Source organism: Topomyia yanbarensis, chromosome 2 (genome assembly GCF_030247195.1).
Source record: "Topomyia yanbarensis strain Yona2022 chromosome 2, ASM3024719v1, whole genome shotgun sequence".
NCBI lineage: Eukaryota > Metazoa > Arthropoda > Insecta > Diptera > Culicidae > Topomyia > Topomyia yanbarensis.
The window spans coordinates 309,901,058-309,919,624 of NC_080671.1; the positions used below are offsets into that span (position 1 = coordinate 309,901,058).

Here is an 18,567-nt window from a genome sequence, read left to right on the forward strand (position 1 = left end):
AATGTTGTAGGGTGTAATTTTATGACACAGCTCATGGAAAGTACATCTTTCATGTAAAATTAAACAGAACATGGTTATATTTCGTCAATTACGGTTTGTTAGATTGTGGTAAGTTTGAAATTACGTCAACGATAAAATTCAGATTTTTTTGGCCTGGTACAGGAAAGAAAAGCTTCCATAGCTTTGGTTCCCTAAAGGAAACTTCTATGTTGGAAAGCTACTTAACCTCGTCTTCGTAGCTTTCAACAAAAATGGCACGACAAATCCACGTGAAATGCATCGTGCATGTATACTTGCGCATAGTGCTATTGACGCATGTCTTATATCCGACCTCACAATCGCGATATTTGTGATGTTGCGGTAAATAAGATTGTTAACAACATAAACAAGAAATACGTCTATTATTCGGCATATTTACTGCATAATAAACCATCACCTTCTGATGATTTCCGAAGGGTTGTATCATTCTGTGGCAGAAATGCGCTTCCCTTCATAATCGGCAGTAATGCAAATGTTCAACAATATAATTTGGGGCACATCTAATATTAATTTGAGGCACCGAATTAATGGAATGCTAAAGTAGTACAAATATGCACATTCCTACTGCACGAAACCGCCCATCATTTGCACGAGCGGGCAGAGAAGAGGTGCTAGATTTAACTCTCTGTCCTGGCGGTATTACGCATGAGTTGGCAAACTGGCTCGTACTAAACGAACTGTTATCTGATCATAAGTACATCGTCTTTAATCATTTAAACGTCGTCACATATCGTAATCCCATATCAACCAACTGGGACCACTACGAAGAGGGCTTGGTGACTAGGACTGGATACGCGATTGTGGTACGAGGCGATTAAAATTGTGGTAGAATCCTGTCCTTCGCATAAAATTGTTAATGAGAAGGTGCCGTCATGACAAAAGAAACATTTAATAGTAGTTACCACTAGAGGTGTGTGCCGCGCCGACGATTTCTGCTTACTATTTTTACCTGCAATAGTCGGCGTGGCGCACACCTCTAGTTACCACATTTTTATCATTTATAGCTTGGCGGTGTTCGCAATTCCCGCCGTCCCTACTCTTTTCACAAACAGATGGCATCTTTGATGCGATAATTTTAACTTGCATGAAACATTCCATCAAAAAATGGTTGCAACGTGCCTTTCGAAAAAAAAAACTACTCTGGAGCTTTTCGTGTTTGCGTTGGTTATTCACTCTACCTACACGCACAATTAGAGCGAATTTAAATAAACAATATTTATTATTAAATTCAAAAATGTTTGCTTATTATTTCGAACGACATTGTTAGCCCGGAAATATGTATTCAATTAAACAATAATATATTTCATTTCAAATTATTTTAATATCATTAGCTTTGTTTTAATTTCAATGGAATTATTGAAAAAAGGGTACAATAATATCGATTGAAATAATAAATACACTATTGGATTCGATAAATTGATTTGTTGTCTCCCGACAAGCTAATTAATTTATTGAATCATTGAGTGCAATCAGACTATGGAAGGATGCAAACAACGAAGCCGTTACAACTACAAAATATTTTGATTTTTTTATATTTCAACAGTAATTCACGAATGGAATATAATTACCGCTATGTACATTGAATGAGTATTCATTTAGTCAGGATGCAAAAAAAAACTAGAAAACTACTTCCCTCTTCCAAACTAAACAATCATTTGCTTATCTTGTTGGCTATCATTCTGAGCATTGTCATGGATAAATGCAATTATCAGCTTGCAAGTCCTAAATCGTCTTTAAAACTGGAAAGTTCTTCAATGTCCTCGGATTTTTCATCAGGCTTAACAATCGTCCTTGGTTGCACCGGCAAATGCTCAATAGCTGCAGTACGTGACTTTTTGATGATTTGTTGATATCGATCTTTTATATCGACTAACCATTCAGTATCATCCCAATGGTACCAACTTAGAACGCACACTACCAGTATGAAAAACAAGTTTGTGGTGATTCCTATAAAGAAAACCCAGATTATTCATCTCAATGCAGGGTTGATGGAACATATATCTCATACTCACCAATAATTCCCGAAAGGATAGGCCAATTGAACATTAGGTATCGCAGTCCGGAGAAATTAGCTGTGATGTGAAGCTGTGCCGAGTAGAACTGTACACTACTAGAAAGAATGGCAATGTCCACGCTGGTGGCCGGGTGGATTTGGTTGTCTTCGTAATGGGTAAACAGCTCAACTGAGACTACCTGTTTCTCCTCTCGGTAGCCCAAAACCATAAACGGAGCAAACACCACAGTTGAGATCATTTTTAGCAAGTCTGATTTGTAGTGCAGCATGGAGAGTCGGCAAGATTTTGTAGAATGCTCTCCCGTATGATCGAACATCGTTGCGCAAACCGTGAACATGCCTTGGCGATAGATAAAATGTTTAGATAAGAAGTTACGCGGTTGAAAATGATCCAAATGAGCTATAATACTGAGTTTAAGTAAAAATCGCAGGTTATTAGGTATTAGGGTATTTGGATGAATATGCTAATGGGGCTTAATGTAAGAACAAATGAACTATAAAAATATTTAATATCGAGATTGCAAAATGTGTATCAAAAAATAATGCGATTTCATTTTAAAGAGTTAATTAAATACTTCAGTGTATAGCAACCTGTTTTATCATTTTGTTCCGACTCCGGCATCTCAAGGTATAGAATAACTCGGTATGGTTGACCAACCATAAGGAGCTGTTGTTTTTTAGTCAACATAACGTTATCCGAAGGATACTGCAGACATTCCTTCCCCGTGTGGCATTTGCTGAAACAGGACAAACATTAAACAGTCGTTCTCTCATATCAATCTGCAATGTAATTTGAAATGTTTCTTTCAGCCACTCAATGTTAACATATAGAAGGACTTTAGGCGTCACAACATGTATGTGGTTCGAAACATTTCATTACGGCTCTCAGTCTATCTAGATCATTTACCTGTAGCTGAGAAACACATCTTTAACGTGCGACACCGTTGGCATGTAGGTGTAGTAAAAGTAAGCATACATAAATATCGAGGCCCACACAACTGACAGCCCGATAAGCACAACCACTATCAGTCTCAAGACAATGTTTTTTGTCGATTGCACTCCAGCATTGGTCTTTCGTTTGTATTCTTCGGCAAAAACTATTCCGGTCACTGCCAACGGCTTCAATAGGTAATTCCGTATGATTTTAAATGGGTCCAGAATGGTTAATATTATACTGCCGAGCGACATTTTCACTGGCAAATCACAGCACTGTTCAACGAGAAAAATTGCACTACCGTTTGTTTTGTTGCAGACAGTCCCCAGTGGTTTTCATTAGTTCAGGCCGGGCGAAAGACACACAGCTGATACTGCCAGCGTGATAATCACACACTTCATAACCGTCGCAAACGACAGCTCTTATCAACGATGTTCGCCGGAGCAACGATTAGAACCTGCAACAACAGATGCGTTTGAGAGTTGAAGAGATACTGAGACCAGCTAACTTCTGATAGCATTCAACCAGCTATTGAACAGCATATATGTGTACCATTTTCATTCATTCCAAAGGGTTATCGTCTTGTAGTAGGTATCAAACGAATAGCTCATTTTTAGAATGGGAATAATATTTACGCGTACATTCAACTATAATCGTTTGCAACATGTGTGTCACCGTATCGCGATTATACGTGATTATTTATCGTGATGCATATAGTCACCTCATTTAGACCAAAGTTCACTGTTGCTACGTCACATTGCGACGCATCGTTCTATTGCACAGTGGTCCAGAATATGAATTTAACAAGAATTTTCATTTTTACTAAAACTAAATAGCTTAGTATTTAATACGTTCGGGAAAGTTGTACTTTGCAAGACATTTCTTTTCATGTAAATTTCAGCTAGGGTGGCTCTAATTTTAGCAAGACCAAAAATAATATAACTTGGCTACATACAATGAAGTTGGGGAACAAAACATTTAGACAAATTTGCATAAAACATCTACAACTTCTGTTGTGTTTACTTTAAACGAAAGTATACTTTGAGTTGTGTAAAGACGATTTTTGGCACATAATTTGCCTCAGTACGCCAATTTCTAAACTATTTCCGTTTCAAAGTTAAGGGGGTCTCCTCATTAATCAGCTTCAACAAATTGATTTTTTTTGCTTCAATCGTCAAATTAGAGAATATTCTTCCAGTTTCGGAGTATAGCTGATTAACATCTCATGCCTATGAATTTTATTTAATCTTTTACTTGGAAAAACTAAAGCCCATTTTTTGAAACCCATGTTTTTCAAAATTCCATGGACGATTGCAAAAAAACTATAGATGCTATGTATACAAGTAAAACGCTGGTTTTTGATAATTCAATTGTGCACAGACTGAACTAAAAATGTAATGAAAAGCCCCATCTTACAATGTTATTAACGCGCTTACTGTTGAAAAAAGGCCGAAAAATCGATAACTTTGTTTAAAAAAACCTGTTTTAATCCACCTAGCGGTGCAATTGTGCCTTTCTCATTTCTCTAAACTATGGCACGGAGGCTATTTATGTTCAACATAATTGCGGAAATGTCCATTACATTCTTAGTACACTTTGCACTTATACACAATGGCATGCCAGCCACGAACTTGATGAGCTACGTGTCGACGGTGAAACACTTGAAACAAAAAAATATCATACTTCATTAGCCTAATCAGCATTAGATCAATGTTATCTGCTTGCTAACTCATTTTGTCATGCGGGGATGGGTATGTGAGGAGGGCGAAAGTCCCATGAACGAACAACTCCCCAGCTTAAATTGGTATGCTTTGTAATATAGTGGTGGTTTAAAGATGATGGGGTTGAAAGGGAGGGGTATGAGGTGGTGGTCTGAGGGGTGATTTAAGGAGATTTTTAAAGGAGGGGAGTGAACAGTAGAGGGGGGGGGTGTAACCCCTCTCCGTAAACCATCAACTACGCCCCTGTTAAAATCCAGAAACCTTATGCGAGTCGAAAAAAAAATTTGGCCCTCCGGCCGGGATTAGGTTGACGTTTTTCAGAGTGATTGCATAACCTTTCTATATGAGAAAGGCAAAAATGTGCAAAATCCAAAAAAGTGAACCTTCGTCAAATTTTTTTCGTGTTTGCATCAAATCTCGACGTTTTATGCACCTTGAATACATTTAGCATCAAAAATAAAAATTCTATTTTTAATTTGTCCTATAGTTTTTATGAGAAATTTCTGTGTGGCCGCACTCTGAAACCCGTAATTCCGGAACCAGAATTCCGATCGATCCAAAATTCAATAGCAGCCGATGGGAAGGTTGCACCTTTCATTTGAGACTAAGTTTGGGCAAATCGGTCCAGCCATCTCTGAGAAAAATGAGTGACATTATTTGACACATACGCACATACATACACACACATACACACATATACACACACACATACATACACACATACACACACACATACAGACTTTTTCCGATCTCGACGAACTGAGTCGAATGGGATATGACACTCGGCCCTTCGGGCCGGGATTAGGTTGACGTTTTTCAGAGTGATTGCATAACCTTTCTATATGAGAAAGGCAAAAATGTGCAAAATCCAAAAAAGTGAACCTTCGTCAAATTTTTTTCGTGTTTGCATCAAATCTCGACGTTTTATGCACCTTGAATACATTTAGCATCAAAAATAAAAATTCTATTTTTAATTTTTCCTATAGTTTTTATGAGAAATTTCTGTGTGGCCGCACTCTGAAACCCGTAATTCCGGAACCAGAATTCCGATCGATCCAAAGTTCAATAGCAGCCGATGGGAAGGTTGCACCTTTCATTTGAGACTAAGTTTGGGCAAATCGGTCCAGCCATCTCTGAGAAAAATGAGTGACATTATTTGACACATACGCACATACATACACACACACACATACACACACATACACACACACATACACACACACATACAGACTTTTTCCGATCTCGACGAACTGAGTCGAATGGGATATGACACTCGGCCCTTCGGGCCGGGATTAGGTTGACGTTTTTCAGAGTGATTGCATAACCTTTCTATATGAGAAAGGCAAAAATGTGCAAAATCCAAAAAAGTGAACCTTCGTCAAATTTTTTTCGTGTTTGCATCAAATCTCGACGTTTTATGCACCTTGAATACATTTAGCATCAAAAATAAAAATTCTATTTTTAATTTGTCCTATAGTTTTTATGAGAAATTTCTGTGTGGCCGCACTCTGAAACCCGTAATTCCGGAACCAGATTTCCGATCGATCCAAAATTCAATAGCAGCCGATGGGAAGGTTGCACCTTTCATTTGAGACTAAGTTTGGGCAAATCGGTCCAGCCATCTCTGAGAAAAATGAGTGACATTATTTGACACATACGCACATACATACACACACACATACACACATACATACACACACATACACACACATACATACACACATACACACACACATACAGACTTTTTTCGATCTCGACGAACTGAGTCGAATGGAATGTGACACTCGGCCCTTCGGGCCGGGATTAGGTTGACGTTTTTCAGAGTGATTGCATAACCTTTCTATATGAGAAAGGCAAAAATGTGCAAAATCCAAAAAAGTGAACCTTCGTCAAATTTTTTTCGTGTTTGCATCAAATCTCGACGTTTTATGCACCTTGAATACATTTAGCATCAAAAATAAAAATTCTATTTTTAATTTGTCCTATAGTTTTTATGAGAAATTTCTGTGTGGCCGCACTCTGAAACCCGTAATTCCGGAACCAGAATTCCGATCGATCCAAAATTCAATAGCAGCCGATGGGAAGGTTGCACCTTTCATTTGAGACTAAGTTTGGGCAAATCGGTCCAGCCATCTCTGAGAAAAATGAGTGACATTATTTGACACATACGCACATACATACACACACACACACATACACACACACATACACACATACATACACACATACAGACTTTTTCCGATCTCGACGAACTGAGTCGAATGGGATATGACACTCGGCCCTTCGGGCCGGGATTAGGTTGACGTTTTTCAGAGTGATTGCATAACCTTTCTATATGAGAAAGGCAAAAATGACTAAAATATTTTAATTTTTAACTTTCGATCAACATAATAGTTCATCCTTTGCCTCCCGAGTAAGAAAGTACACTCATATTTTTTACGCGGGGGATATGCACGTGTAAAAAAACCACCGCATTAGTTGAAAAATCCGCATTAAAAAACCCGCGGGGATTCAAAATCTGCATAAAAAAACTTTCCTCGACGATTTAATAGAAGGATGGTTGCTTGTATTAATTTTTAGCACTACTACAACTACGAAACATTGTTCAAAGAACCAACTGAGTAGATTCTGGAATCTGCAAGTCAATATATGACACAACTTGAAAAATAGTCACTTTTAATTACTATCTACTCGACATTCGACATTCTAAAAATAGCCGTATTGTAAGTGTTTTAGAAAATTTTGCACGACCGGAAGTCGCCATATTGGATTCCAAAATGACGACACGTGTCGATTTCCATCACCTACTTGTCAAGCTCGTTCCATTATTATTATAGGTTATTAGGTTGTTGGACAAGTTTGTTCAATTATTAGGTTATTAGGTTGTTGGACAAGTTTGTTCAACCCGAAGTCGCCGTCTTGAATTTTAAAATGACGTCCCTCATCGAATCCCGATTCTACTTGTTACGTTCCCCCTATATATTTTAAATACCAGTATTGTTAAAATTTGAAAAAGTTTCGCTCACCTGGAAGTCGTCATTTTGAATTTCAAAATGACGTCCCTCATCGATATCCGCCATCTACTTGTCACGCACTTTCCAAAATACCCTAACTGTTAAGGTTTTAAAATGTTTTGCTCAATCGGTAGCCGCCATCTTAGAATTCGAAATGACTACACTTATCGTTTTCCGTCATTTACTTGTTACGCCTGTTCCAAAAATATCCAATATCCGTCATGTACTCGTTGCGAGAATACTTTATTCACTTCACTTGCATTTTGAACGATTAATTTAAACTATAATTGTTACTATGTTTTTAATTGCCGCAAGGTTCTACTGTATCGATTTTGTTGGCTATTTTCGGCAAATTTGAGACTAAGAGAAACGAAAGCAATGAAATTGAAAGACGGATAGGTATTCTAGAGCGAATCAGTTATAAGCTTAGAACGGAAAACTAGAACTAGGCAGGCTCATATGGGCATGATCGAAGGGAAATGTGAAGAATTCTTTGCCTTATGCAGAGTAGGAGTTGGGCGTTGCACCCAAGTCTACCGCATGGTCTATGGTAGAACATAACTCATCATCATGTTTTACCGCCGGCGTCGGCGGTAAAACATGATGACGGATAAAACATGGCGGATAAACCTCAAAGAACATACAGAGAAACAAAATCATCAACTTATTACTAATTACACTTATTAATTATAAGTTCTGTAATACAAAAAGTTCTTGAATGACCATAAATATCAATTGGACGCAATACCTCATTGAACTCTCATTGAACTCCATCAACATGTATCGCATCCATATACGACCGAAAGATAACTGGATACGCTTGTAGATTTTTAGACCTTCACTCCAGAAAATTCTTGGAATACCTGGAATATGAGTACATATGAGCATACCTACCTACCTATTTCATACAGAATAGATTTTAAGATATATAATTATTCAATTTTATAATCTGCTTTTACCAAGGGAAATTCTATAAGAATGTGAAAAGAACTTTTTTACAAACTTAATCCCAAATAACGAACACTTCTTAACAAATCAATTCAATTTACGAACTCCCAGTTTTGTTCGTAAATGGAGATTCTAGTGTAACGAATTATTGATTACAATATTAGGAATCATTGATCCACAGCACTTAGAAACAGCATTGTGACTGTTTCGTCTATTTGTCTCTGTACAAATATCTGTGGTTTATCGGCTTAAACCAGGCTCCTGCTAGGCAACCATTTTGTCGTAGCCAACGTCTTCCTTTGTTAAAATCAAAATAACCCAATGCTATTGCACCGTCGATATGGGCCTAGAAGCGGCTAGGCATGTTGACTACTGTCAAAGTCAGTAGGGGAGCCCGGGGCTAGTTGGCGGTTGGGGTAAGTTGGAGGAGCCCCCTTTTCTCCGTTTCTATTGGATATATTTTGTTGCGAAACATTATGTTTTGAAGAAGCTGTGGGCTGTGTTTTTGAGCATACTTTGTAAATTTTCTTAATTTTAAACATTATGTGTTATTTAAGGTGGTTTTCAATCTATTCCCCGAATGATTATATTTTTCGATAGTGTGTGAAAAGAGCTTTCTGTATCCGTATGGATATTATACCTATTCATACCCAAAAGTAATTTTTTAATGGGCCCTATTCTCACAGTCACGTCACCTAGTGACTAGAGGAAAATTTCCTTCTAGTCACCAAGTGACGTGACTGTGAGAATAGGGCCCAAAATATGCGGTTGGGGTAAGTTGGAGGTAACCCACACGGGGCAATTTGGCGGTACTATTTATAGTGCAAAAATAGTTATCATATACATACTACAAATCGAAGCAGTTGTGGTCAATTTTGGAAAAAATTTCACCTTTAGACATTCATTGCAGAATTTATTAAAATCGACATTTTCTGCGTGATCGTGCTCGCCACCCTGTGATTCCGGAACCGGAAATCGGATCCATCAGAAATTCAATAGCATGGGAACGATGTATCTTTCATTTGAGACTAAGTTTGTCAACATTGGTTCAGCCATCTCTGAGAAAAATGAGTGACATTTTTACACACAGACGCACATACACACATACATACATACACACATACATATACATGCACAGACATTTGCCGAACTCGACGAACTGAATCGAATGGTATATGCCACTCGGCTCTCCGGGCCTCCGTTTAAAAGTCGGTTTTCAGAGCAATTGCAATACCATTCTATTGAGAAAGGCAAAACGGATCACACCAAGCGATCGACTGGATGACTCGTATATTTAACAAACTGTATAAGGTACAACTAAAGTTAACTAAAATTTGAAATGCATCAATTTTCTAGCAAAGCCCGGTCCATTCCACATTCCGTTCAACAATAAGTGCCAGTAGAGTGGAGGCATTAAATCTTTTTTCATGAGGTACATCGTGTAGCGTTCCTTGCTTTGGTCTATCGGGAACGTTTCCAGTGGAGTCAAGCTGTAGTCAAATTCAGCCATTATGCAGGTGTTGTAGCTAGTGACCAATGGACAGGAGGCATATCCGTCAAAGATTCGAGCCGGTGTGTGTCCATTGATTACCGACATCATATTTTTGTAGACCACCTGTGACTGAGCCGCTAAAATGGTTAGGTAGTTATAAATATTATTTTACACAGTTCTCAACGTGGGTAGTATTTGACGTACCAACGGAGGCTGCGGTTTTTGAATTGGGAGACCCTGAACAATCGCCGATAGCAAACACATTATTAAACTTGGAATGTTGCAAGGTGTCCTTGTTGACATCAACGAAACCTGTATCCATGACGAGATTTTTACAGGATGCTAGTGCATCTGGTGCACTCATCGGAGGGGTCACGTGTAGGAACTCGTACTAAAAAACCAAAACTATTTCTTACTGAAGCTGGAATCTATTATCACACTTACATCCGTAGTGATTTTCTCCTCCGGTTTGTCCAAATTCTGGAAAACGGCTTTGTTCTGACCGGGCAAAACCTCAATCAGATTGGTTCGTAGGTTGACATTGATGTTACGGTTTTTAACAATCTTCCACAGAGCATCAGCGTAGTGTTTGACCCCGAAGAGCACTGGAAGAGACGTATTGTAGATAAGGGTCGCGTTCTGTCTCTTCTTGGACTGGATAAAAAAAACACGATGATTTATTGTTTACTGAATCCATTTATAATAGTTACCTTTCGAAGATAGTGCTCCGCAATGTAAAGAATTTTCTGCGGAGCCCCGGGACATTTAACGGGAGAGTTAGGGAAGGTGAAGATTGCGTTTCCTGCTTTAAACGCCTGCAGCGCTTCAAACGTTCGATTGACATACTTTGGCGAGTAGTTTGAACAAACTTTACCCTTCGGAATCGACAGTGCTTCCACCAGACCAGGGATTTTGTCATAGTTTAGTTGAACACCTACGGCCACAAGCAGCAATTCATACTCAATTTTGTCTCCGTTTGACGTGTAGACTGTATTCTTTTCCGGTTCAAATTTAGCCGCAGAATCTTGGAGCCATTTTGCGAGTGTTGGCAGTACCTTGCCCATGGGCTGGAAGCTGTCGGCTAAAGTTTTTATCCCGCCACCAATCAGCGTGAACATTGGTTGGTAGTAGTGTCTCTGAAGTTATAAAACGAAAACAATTAGTCAAGTAATGTTGTTTTTGCTTGAGCTACTATAATCATTTTGATAAACTGATAGCTCGAACTTTCATTCAACCTAGTTCTGAAATTACATGAAATATTATAGCGATAATGTTTTGAAGAACCATTTACTAAGCAATAGAGGCTTGCTGGGAGATGTTTTTCGAATTTTATTTCGTCGAAAGACTGATCTGTCTGCCTGATTTGAATCCTCTCGACTTCTGTTCATAGCACTACATGGTAGGCAAACTAACAAATACCAAGGATATAGATTATAATTAGAAGATGAATACATATTTCAATTTAAGAGATATTTATCCTTTAACAAACCGCTCCGAAGATAACAATAATATAGATTCAACCGTTTTGCCGGAAATATTATTTTGCTATTTCTCCTCTGGGAACGTCTTTCTTCGGAAGAAAATTAAACCCTTGAACCCGGTCCACGTTGAGATTGAGAAGTCTATGGTAAGCATTCAGTGCGGAGAAAGGTCGGCGGATAATTAAAAATTAAAATTAAAAAAATTTAATGATTCATTAGTTGATGCTGAACATTTATCGGTTTCAACAGCTCATATTTGATTTAAAGTCTGCTAATATCAATTAATAACAATATTTAGTTGCCAAATTTATATTCCATCTGATTTATTTTAAGCGACATTTGACAATCAGGTTTAGTTTGATTTTTTGGTTCATCTTTCGCGTTACAGAGCTTGTTTTCGGTTATACGTTTTCCTCATCTTCGTTCGTGCTCTGAATCTAAAAATTTTCATTACCTCACCATGATTCAGCAAATTTTTAAGCTTATGTGGTAAAAGCCAAGTTGGTAAGAAACTTTCCATTATTTCGGTGATAATTTTTAAGAGTTTACCCATAAGCACAATTAATAAATTAAATAAATTCTACTACTACTATGAGCGTGCTGCGAACTATAAACCTGTTGCATAGTGCGAACAGTGTAAATTGCACATTATGCGACCTCCCCATCTGAAAGAGCTTTATCTTTCAAAACTCTGGGGAATCATTAGCACCATTTGTGAGTGAATGTAGGGAGGTGCTGTTGCCCCATACAATGACACCTTACACACCGCTTGTGGAAAACTCCCAAAATAAATTATTATATGACTATTCGTTCCACGTCACATCAGAACTTACCTCAGCTGGCTCGAGTATTATCACTTTTCCTTGACCTAATTTGCTGGACAATTTGGCTGCCACGGCGCAGCCACCGGCTCCACCGCCAACCACCAAAACCTTGCATCTGAAAAAGAAAAGATTTACTAGTCGCAATAAATATATTTTACTACGTATTCTGTAACAAAAAGTGTTATTAAATACAATATTACTTGTGATTTTCGTTGAGCACGTTGGAGGTGGCAAATCCTCGTAGCAAAAGATCGCTATTTACCGCTGTTTTTCTTAAAACATTACAAACTCGAAGCGAATTCATTCTAAGATTAGTAACAACCGGAATAGCTAAACAAAACTTTATGGTTACCAGCCGGCTTCAACCAAGTGTACACAAATACTGATCGTCAATTTCATGTTTAGTGGTTTCGGTGGTTTATATTCTTCGAATACAAACGAACGGACGCGAATTTTCATCCGCTAACACCACTGCCAGACTGTCACTCGGTTTAAACAAAGTAGCCTGCAAACAAAGAGCAGACTTGCTGTTGGGTGGGACACAAACATCATTGACCTTGAAACATCTAAAGCTCTCATTCTATTTCCCCTTCTAAGCAGAAAGTTTTCGGCATAGATGGCGGGTCGTTCACAAGCGTTATAATTACAAAAAAGCTGTACACAAATCGGCGAAAGCTCTTGCACGTTATCGATGCGTTACGTTGTGTAATGGAACCCATAATTTTCTGATATATTTAGATATTTAGTATTATATGTATGGGAACTCTGTAACCAACACGAGGCGCGAATATCGATTACCAAGCGTTTCCATTGATTGCAATGAACGAAACGAGATGCGGAGTTGCAAGGTAATTGATGCATTATTTTTCAATTTCATACTTGAGCGGTTTACTCAGTTCACAGCACAAGTTAATGGTTGAGGTCGGCCAAAAAATCAATTTCTTTATTCTTCTATCGTAAAGTTCATGTTCTTAAGAATGTTATCTCAATTTTTAGAGTGGAGTAGTAGACGCAAACTTATAGCGTTTTTCATCTTGCTACCTTACTTGAAACCTTAAACACGATTATCAAGGAATTTTGTTTTCGCTATTCCACCTATTTGCTGAGACAAAGGACATGGTTGGTATGACTAGCAAAAAGTTTTTTGATAGGTAGAGAATTTTTACCTGGATTTCGGGTTTGTTTCAATAGCTTTTGTCGCAAGCAAGTTGAAGAAATAGGTAAATTTTGCTTTTGCTGGTACTACATCATTAGCTCGTAGGTATATTACATAAAACATAAAATTATCAGTTAGAAAACAGAGTTTCCTACAACAACAGTTCAATTAAAGAATCTCTTAAAATGAAACGTAACTATTCAGTTTGTGGTATTTGGATGTTGAGTACGCGTATCACCAATAAATTGTGCAGTGAAAAAAGATAAAAATAGAAAACTACTTCAAACTACTAACATGAACTCTTGTTGTTTGCAACCTTTTTCTGAGTCCTTCAAAACATTGACTGCCATTGCAGGACCTTCCAGATTCGTTCCGTTTTCCTACCAGGTTAATAATAAAAAAGAAATCATTTATATGATTTTTTCTGATAATCATATGATCTATCATATCATATGATCTATCATATGTATTTTCAGAGTCGTTAGAAGCACCCAGTTCTGAATTGATCATCACCTTACAATTCTTACATAACTTAAGGGTACATATAAAGAAACAAGAGAAACAATGAGCGATACAGGATTTTAACACACTTCCCAAAAGTTGGACTACATATAGAATTATGCAGGAGTTCAATGTTTCTCAATATTTGGCCAACAAAGTAAAAACATTGCAACAAGAGAAAAGAATAATGGTGGTGCCTGAAAACAGTTTAAACTCTGCGGCAATAGGAAGAGAAACGATAACATGTGTTACTAATTTTTATAATAGTGACGATGTAAGCCGCGTTTGTGTAGGGAAAAGGGATTATTTGATATCTAACAATGAAGAAGGCAACATTTACGTACAGAGAAGATTAGTTTTGTGCAACTTGCAGGAGGTTAACTCCTATCATGATTTGTTTCCAAAAATAATTTGTGAAACTTCGAGCGAACAATGTTGGCTGCAATGTTGCGGAAACTTCTTTGGAACGCAAATTTTAGCGACAGAACTAATGAATATTCTTAGTAACGGCCATATTGAATCATTAAAATTAGCGGCAAGTGGAAAGATGCATTATAGACTTAGTTGAAATGGACACACAACAATTTATTGATACTTTTTTAGAAAAATTATTCAATATGCCGCATAACTTTATAGCTGAGCAACAAGCAAACTACTTGAAACACATCAAAAGCAATTTAAAAGCAACAGAATGCATCATTATCTGTGATTTTTTGGAGAATTATTCTTCCGTTGTGCAGGATGCAGTTCAAGGCTTTCATTGGGTAAACGCTCAATGTCCTATTCACCCTTGTGCTATTTATTTTAAAGACGAAGAATCGGACGATTTGAAGTTTACTAGTTTTATTGCAATTGCTGACTTCACTAAACATAATCATGTCGTAGTTAGTTTATTTTTGACTCATTGTTTAACATTCATAAAAGGTAAATTGCCAGGCTTACAACAGATTTACTTTTTATCAGATGGATCAGGAAGCCAATACAAAAATAAAATGATGGCATTTAATTTGTGCAACATGCAAAAAGATTTTGGAATTGATGCCGAATGGATTTTTTCGCAACTTGTCATGGAAAGGGTCCTTGTGATGCTTTGGAAGTATTGAAACGAAACGCTGCGAAAGCGAGTTTGCAAGGCCATCATATAACAACAGCCCAAGAACTTTATTCATGGGCTATTTCTAAGCCACATTCAAAAATACACTATTTTTCAGAATCCGAGTACAATAAAATGGACAAAAAGTTAAAAAATCGTTATACACGTGTAAAGCAAATTTCGGGAATACAATCACTCCACAGTTTTAAGCCTCAAAATAAAAACTATATTATTGTCTAACGGTATTCATTTTCGACGGAAGAAAGACGTGATAAATTGTAGCTAAAAAAAGGAAATGCCTTGTGAAAAATAAAACGAATAAAGTTATAAAAATGTTTTACTTATTTCTCTTCGTGCTTCTTCTGGATTTTTGACGCAAAAATAAATAATGCCGAAATATGACCCCTTTAAAACCATCTGGATTTTTATTGAAGTGGAATTTCTAACCAAAGATGACGCTCGGTAAAAATATTTAAAACGCGAGGGTCTGCAATGTTTGAATTTTCTTCTACGTGGTTAATGGACAGCTTCCAGGTTGAAACGAATGATGCACCCAGCTTGTAAGTAAATCAGATTTCTTTATTCACAGCTGCTGTGACTCGCTGGAGGTGTATGGTGAGCTACCATGCGGTTTCATCGTTTCCATGCATGTGGGGTGTATACAAAGATTTTTTATTTTCAAAAAATTATATCTCCGAAACTTCTAGATCTGACTCAAAAATATGTTTGGAGATATACATACATACATACATACATACATACATACATACATACACACATACATACACACAGATATATTGCGATCTCGGCGAACTGAGTCAAATGTTATATGAGACTCGGCCCTCCGGGTCTCGGTTAGAAAGTCAGTTTTTGGAGCAATCGCATAACCTTTCTATATGAGAAAGGCAAAAGAATAATATTTAATTAGCTTAATCAGCATGAGTTCAATGTTATCTTCATGTGATTATATTTTGAAATGTTGGTGGAATGGGTTTGAAAGTGGAAGGAATGGGGGTTAGTAGAGTGGGTGTGGAGGATGCGTCATAAATCCTTCATCTTATTTCGGTATACGTAGTGGATGAAGGAAATACGGGCGTGAGGGTGGTCCAAGGGGAGGGGAGTGATGAAGGAGGGAGGTGTAAGGGCAAGGCGGGGGGAGGGGCGGCGACGCAATGCTTAACTGCATATTTTGCCTTCCATTTGAGACTTGGTTTGAGAAAATTGGTTCAGTCATCACCGAAGAACCGATGTAAATTTAATTGTGGAACATGTCCGGAATTCCGGACTTCCGGAATCGTCGATAGTGGACAATATATTCAAAGAATGTTTGATTGGCAATCAGTGATCTAGATCTGCGATTAGAATTAATTTGGTGACCATTTCAATAGTTTTTAGCCTCTGAGGTATTACGATTGTACCGATTTATATGGGAAATTCCAGTGTATCCTTACTAACACCCCAGTAACTCCGGAACCAAGGGTCAGAACCGAATGAAATTCAGCAGCAGTCAATGGTATTACTGTATCTTTCATTTGAAATCAAGTTTGTAAAAATCGGTAGAGAATTCGTTGGGGAATGAGTGGGATATTAGCTTAGGAACTTGGCGGGTTCCCCGGGGGTGTCATGAACCGTCATAGGTGGCCAATGTGGTCAAAGCTGCTTTGATTGATCATTAGTGATCCAGACCCGCAAACTAGAGTAATGTTATATCAATTTTGATATGTTTTACAACATTTGAACATCATGATGGTACCAGTTTATATGGGAATTTGCTGTGTGACCGCCCTCTTCAACCCGTAACTCCGGAACCGGAAGTTGGATCAACTAAAAATTCAATAGCAGCTTATGGGACCGTTATACCTTTCAGATGAAACTAAGTTTGCGAAAATCGGTTCAGCCATCTCTGTGAAAATTGTGTGAGTTTAAATGAAACACACACATACACACACAGAGACATTTGCCGATCTCGACGAACTGAATCGAATGGTGTATGACACTCGGCCCTCCAGGCCTCGGTTAAAAAGTCGATTTTTACAGTGGTTGCATAGCCTTTCTTTATATGAGAAAGGCAAAACATCAACTTTTAACTGCCTTACAACTAAAAGATAATTAAAATTAATTAACTGAAAGGTATAAGAACACCATTCAATAGGAAATTTTCTCAACTTTCCAATGGAACTAAAAGATTTAAAATACAAAGTATACTTTTCGAGTTAGAGATATTTTAAGATAAATAGGTTTATTACACAAAAAGTTCAATAACTCTGTAACGGTTGAGATTAGATGGTATGTGTAGAACGATTTTTTCTCCAAATATGATAATCAATCACCCCTCGAGAGGTTCTTAATCATGAACCAAACACCCTGTATGATAGGGCATCGCAAAAAACTTTTTTTTTGTTCTCTCATATTGTGACACATGTCAAAGTAAGCTCAGATGCCAAATTTCACATCATTTCGACAATTCTAGACCACCGCCCACTTCTCTTGAGATTTTTGAAATTGGTGCTATGGGAAAATATAGAGGAAAAATATATTAAATGCTATGACTTTTGAAGTAACAATCAGAAAATTACAATTCATACCACTTTTTAAAGGAAATAACCTTTTTGGATTTGGATGAAGAATTGTCTGTTTCTCGAAAAATACGAGAAAATGGGGTACTGGGTCTTTTTATCCCCAAAATCCACCATTTTGTAAAAAATTTCTGCTCCATGATGCAAATCATGCATATTTTGCAGTTTTTCTAATGTGAAAAAATCTCAGAAATCGAACGGAACCTTTTTAATCTTTGCCCGAATACAAGAAGTTGCGGTTATAGGACCTTTCGTCATTCATATTAAATTTTATCATTTTCTCGTGCGTATAACTCTCTTATTCTTCAATAAATTTGAATAAACTATACCTTGTTGAACGTTGAAAATCCTCAGGAACGAAATAAACCTAGATTCGTTACTAGTAAAATCCAGAAATTTCTCGTATTTGGACAAAGGTCGAAAAGGTTCCGTCCGATTTATGAGATTTTTTAACATTAGACAAACTTCAAAACATGTATGAAAATTCCATCAGGGAGCAGAGAAATTATTAAAAATAGGGGATTTCGGGGCACAATGACCCAGTACCCCACTTTCCCGTATTTTTAAGGGGCACAAATATCTCCATTCAAATACTAAGGTTATTTTCTTTAAAAAGATGTACGAATTGTATTTTTCTTAGCGCTACTTTAAATGTTATAGCATGTTTTATATTTTTCCTCCATATTTTCCCATAGTACCACCAATTTCAAAAAAATTCAAGCGAAGTGGGCGGAGGTCTAGAATTGGTCGGTGATAAGATAGACCGGACTAAGT

The 18,567-nt window shown here is 37.4% G+C and overlaps 2 protein-coding genes across 2 annotated transcripts; both read right to left on the reverse strand.

Moving 5' to 3' along the window:
- Positions 1-1,555: 1,555 nt before the first annotated feature.
- LOC131683539 (seipin) lies at positions 1,556-3,482 on the reverse strand. The gene is made up of 4 exons (XM_058965593.1): positions 2,961-3,482; positions 2,645-2,790; positions 2,052-2,393; positions 1,556-1,986 (listed from the first exon to the last, which is right to left on the reverse strand). The coding sequence occupies exons 1-4, from the start codon at positions 3,239-3,241 to the stop codon at positions 1,748-1,750; spliced, it is 1,008 nt and encodes a 335-aa protein (XP_058821576.1). The 5' UTR covers positions 3,242-3,482; the 3' UTR covers positions 1,556-1,747.
- A 6,461-nt stretch (positions 3,483-9,943) lies between these two features.
- LOC131683538 (sulfide:quinone oxidoreductase, mitochondrial) lies at positions 9,944-12,977 on the reverse strand. The gene is made up of 6 exons (XM_058965592.1): positions 12,668-12,977; positions 12,477-12,582; positions 10,873-11,298; positions 10,607-10,816; positions 10,367-10,553; positions 9,944-10,299 (listed from the first exon to the last, which is right to left on the reverse strand). Exons 1-6 carry the CDS (start codon positions 12,769-12,771, stop codon positions 9,998-10,000), a joined length of 1,335 nt encoding a protein of 444 aa, XP_058821575.1. The 5' UTR covers positions 12,772-12,977; the 3' UTR covers positions 9,944-9,997.
- Between the last annotated feature and the right edge of the window lie 5,590 nt (positions 12,978-18,567).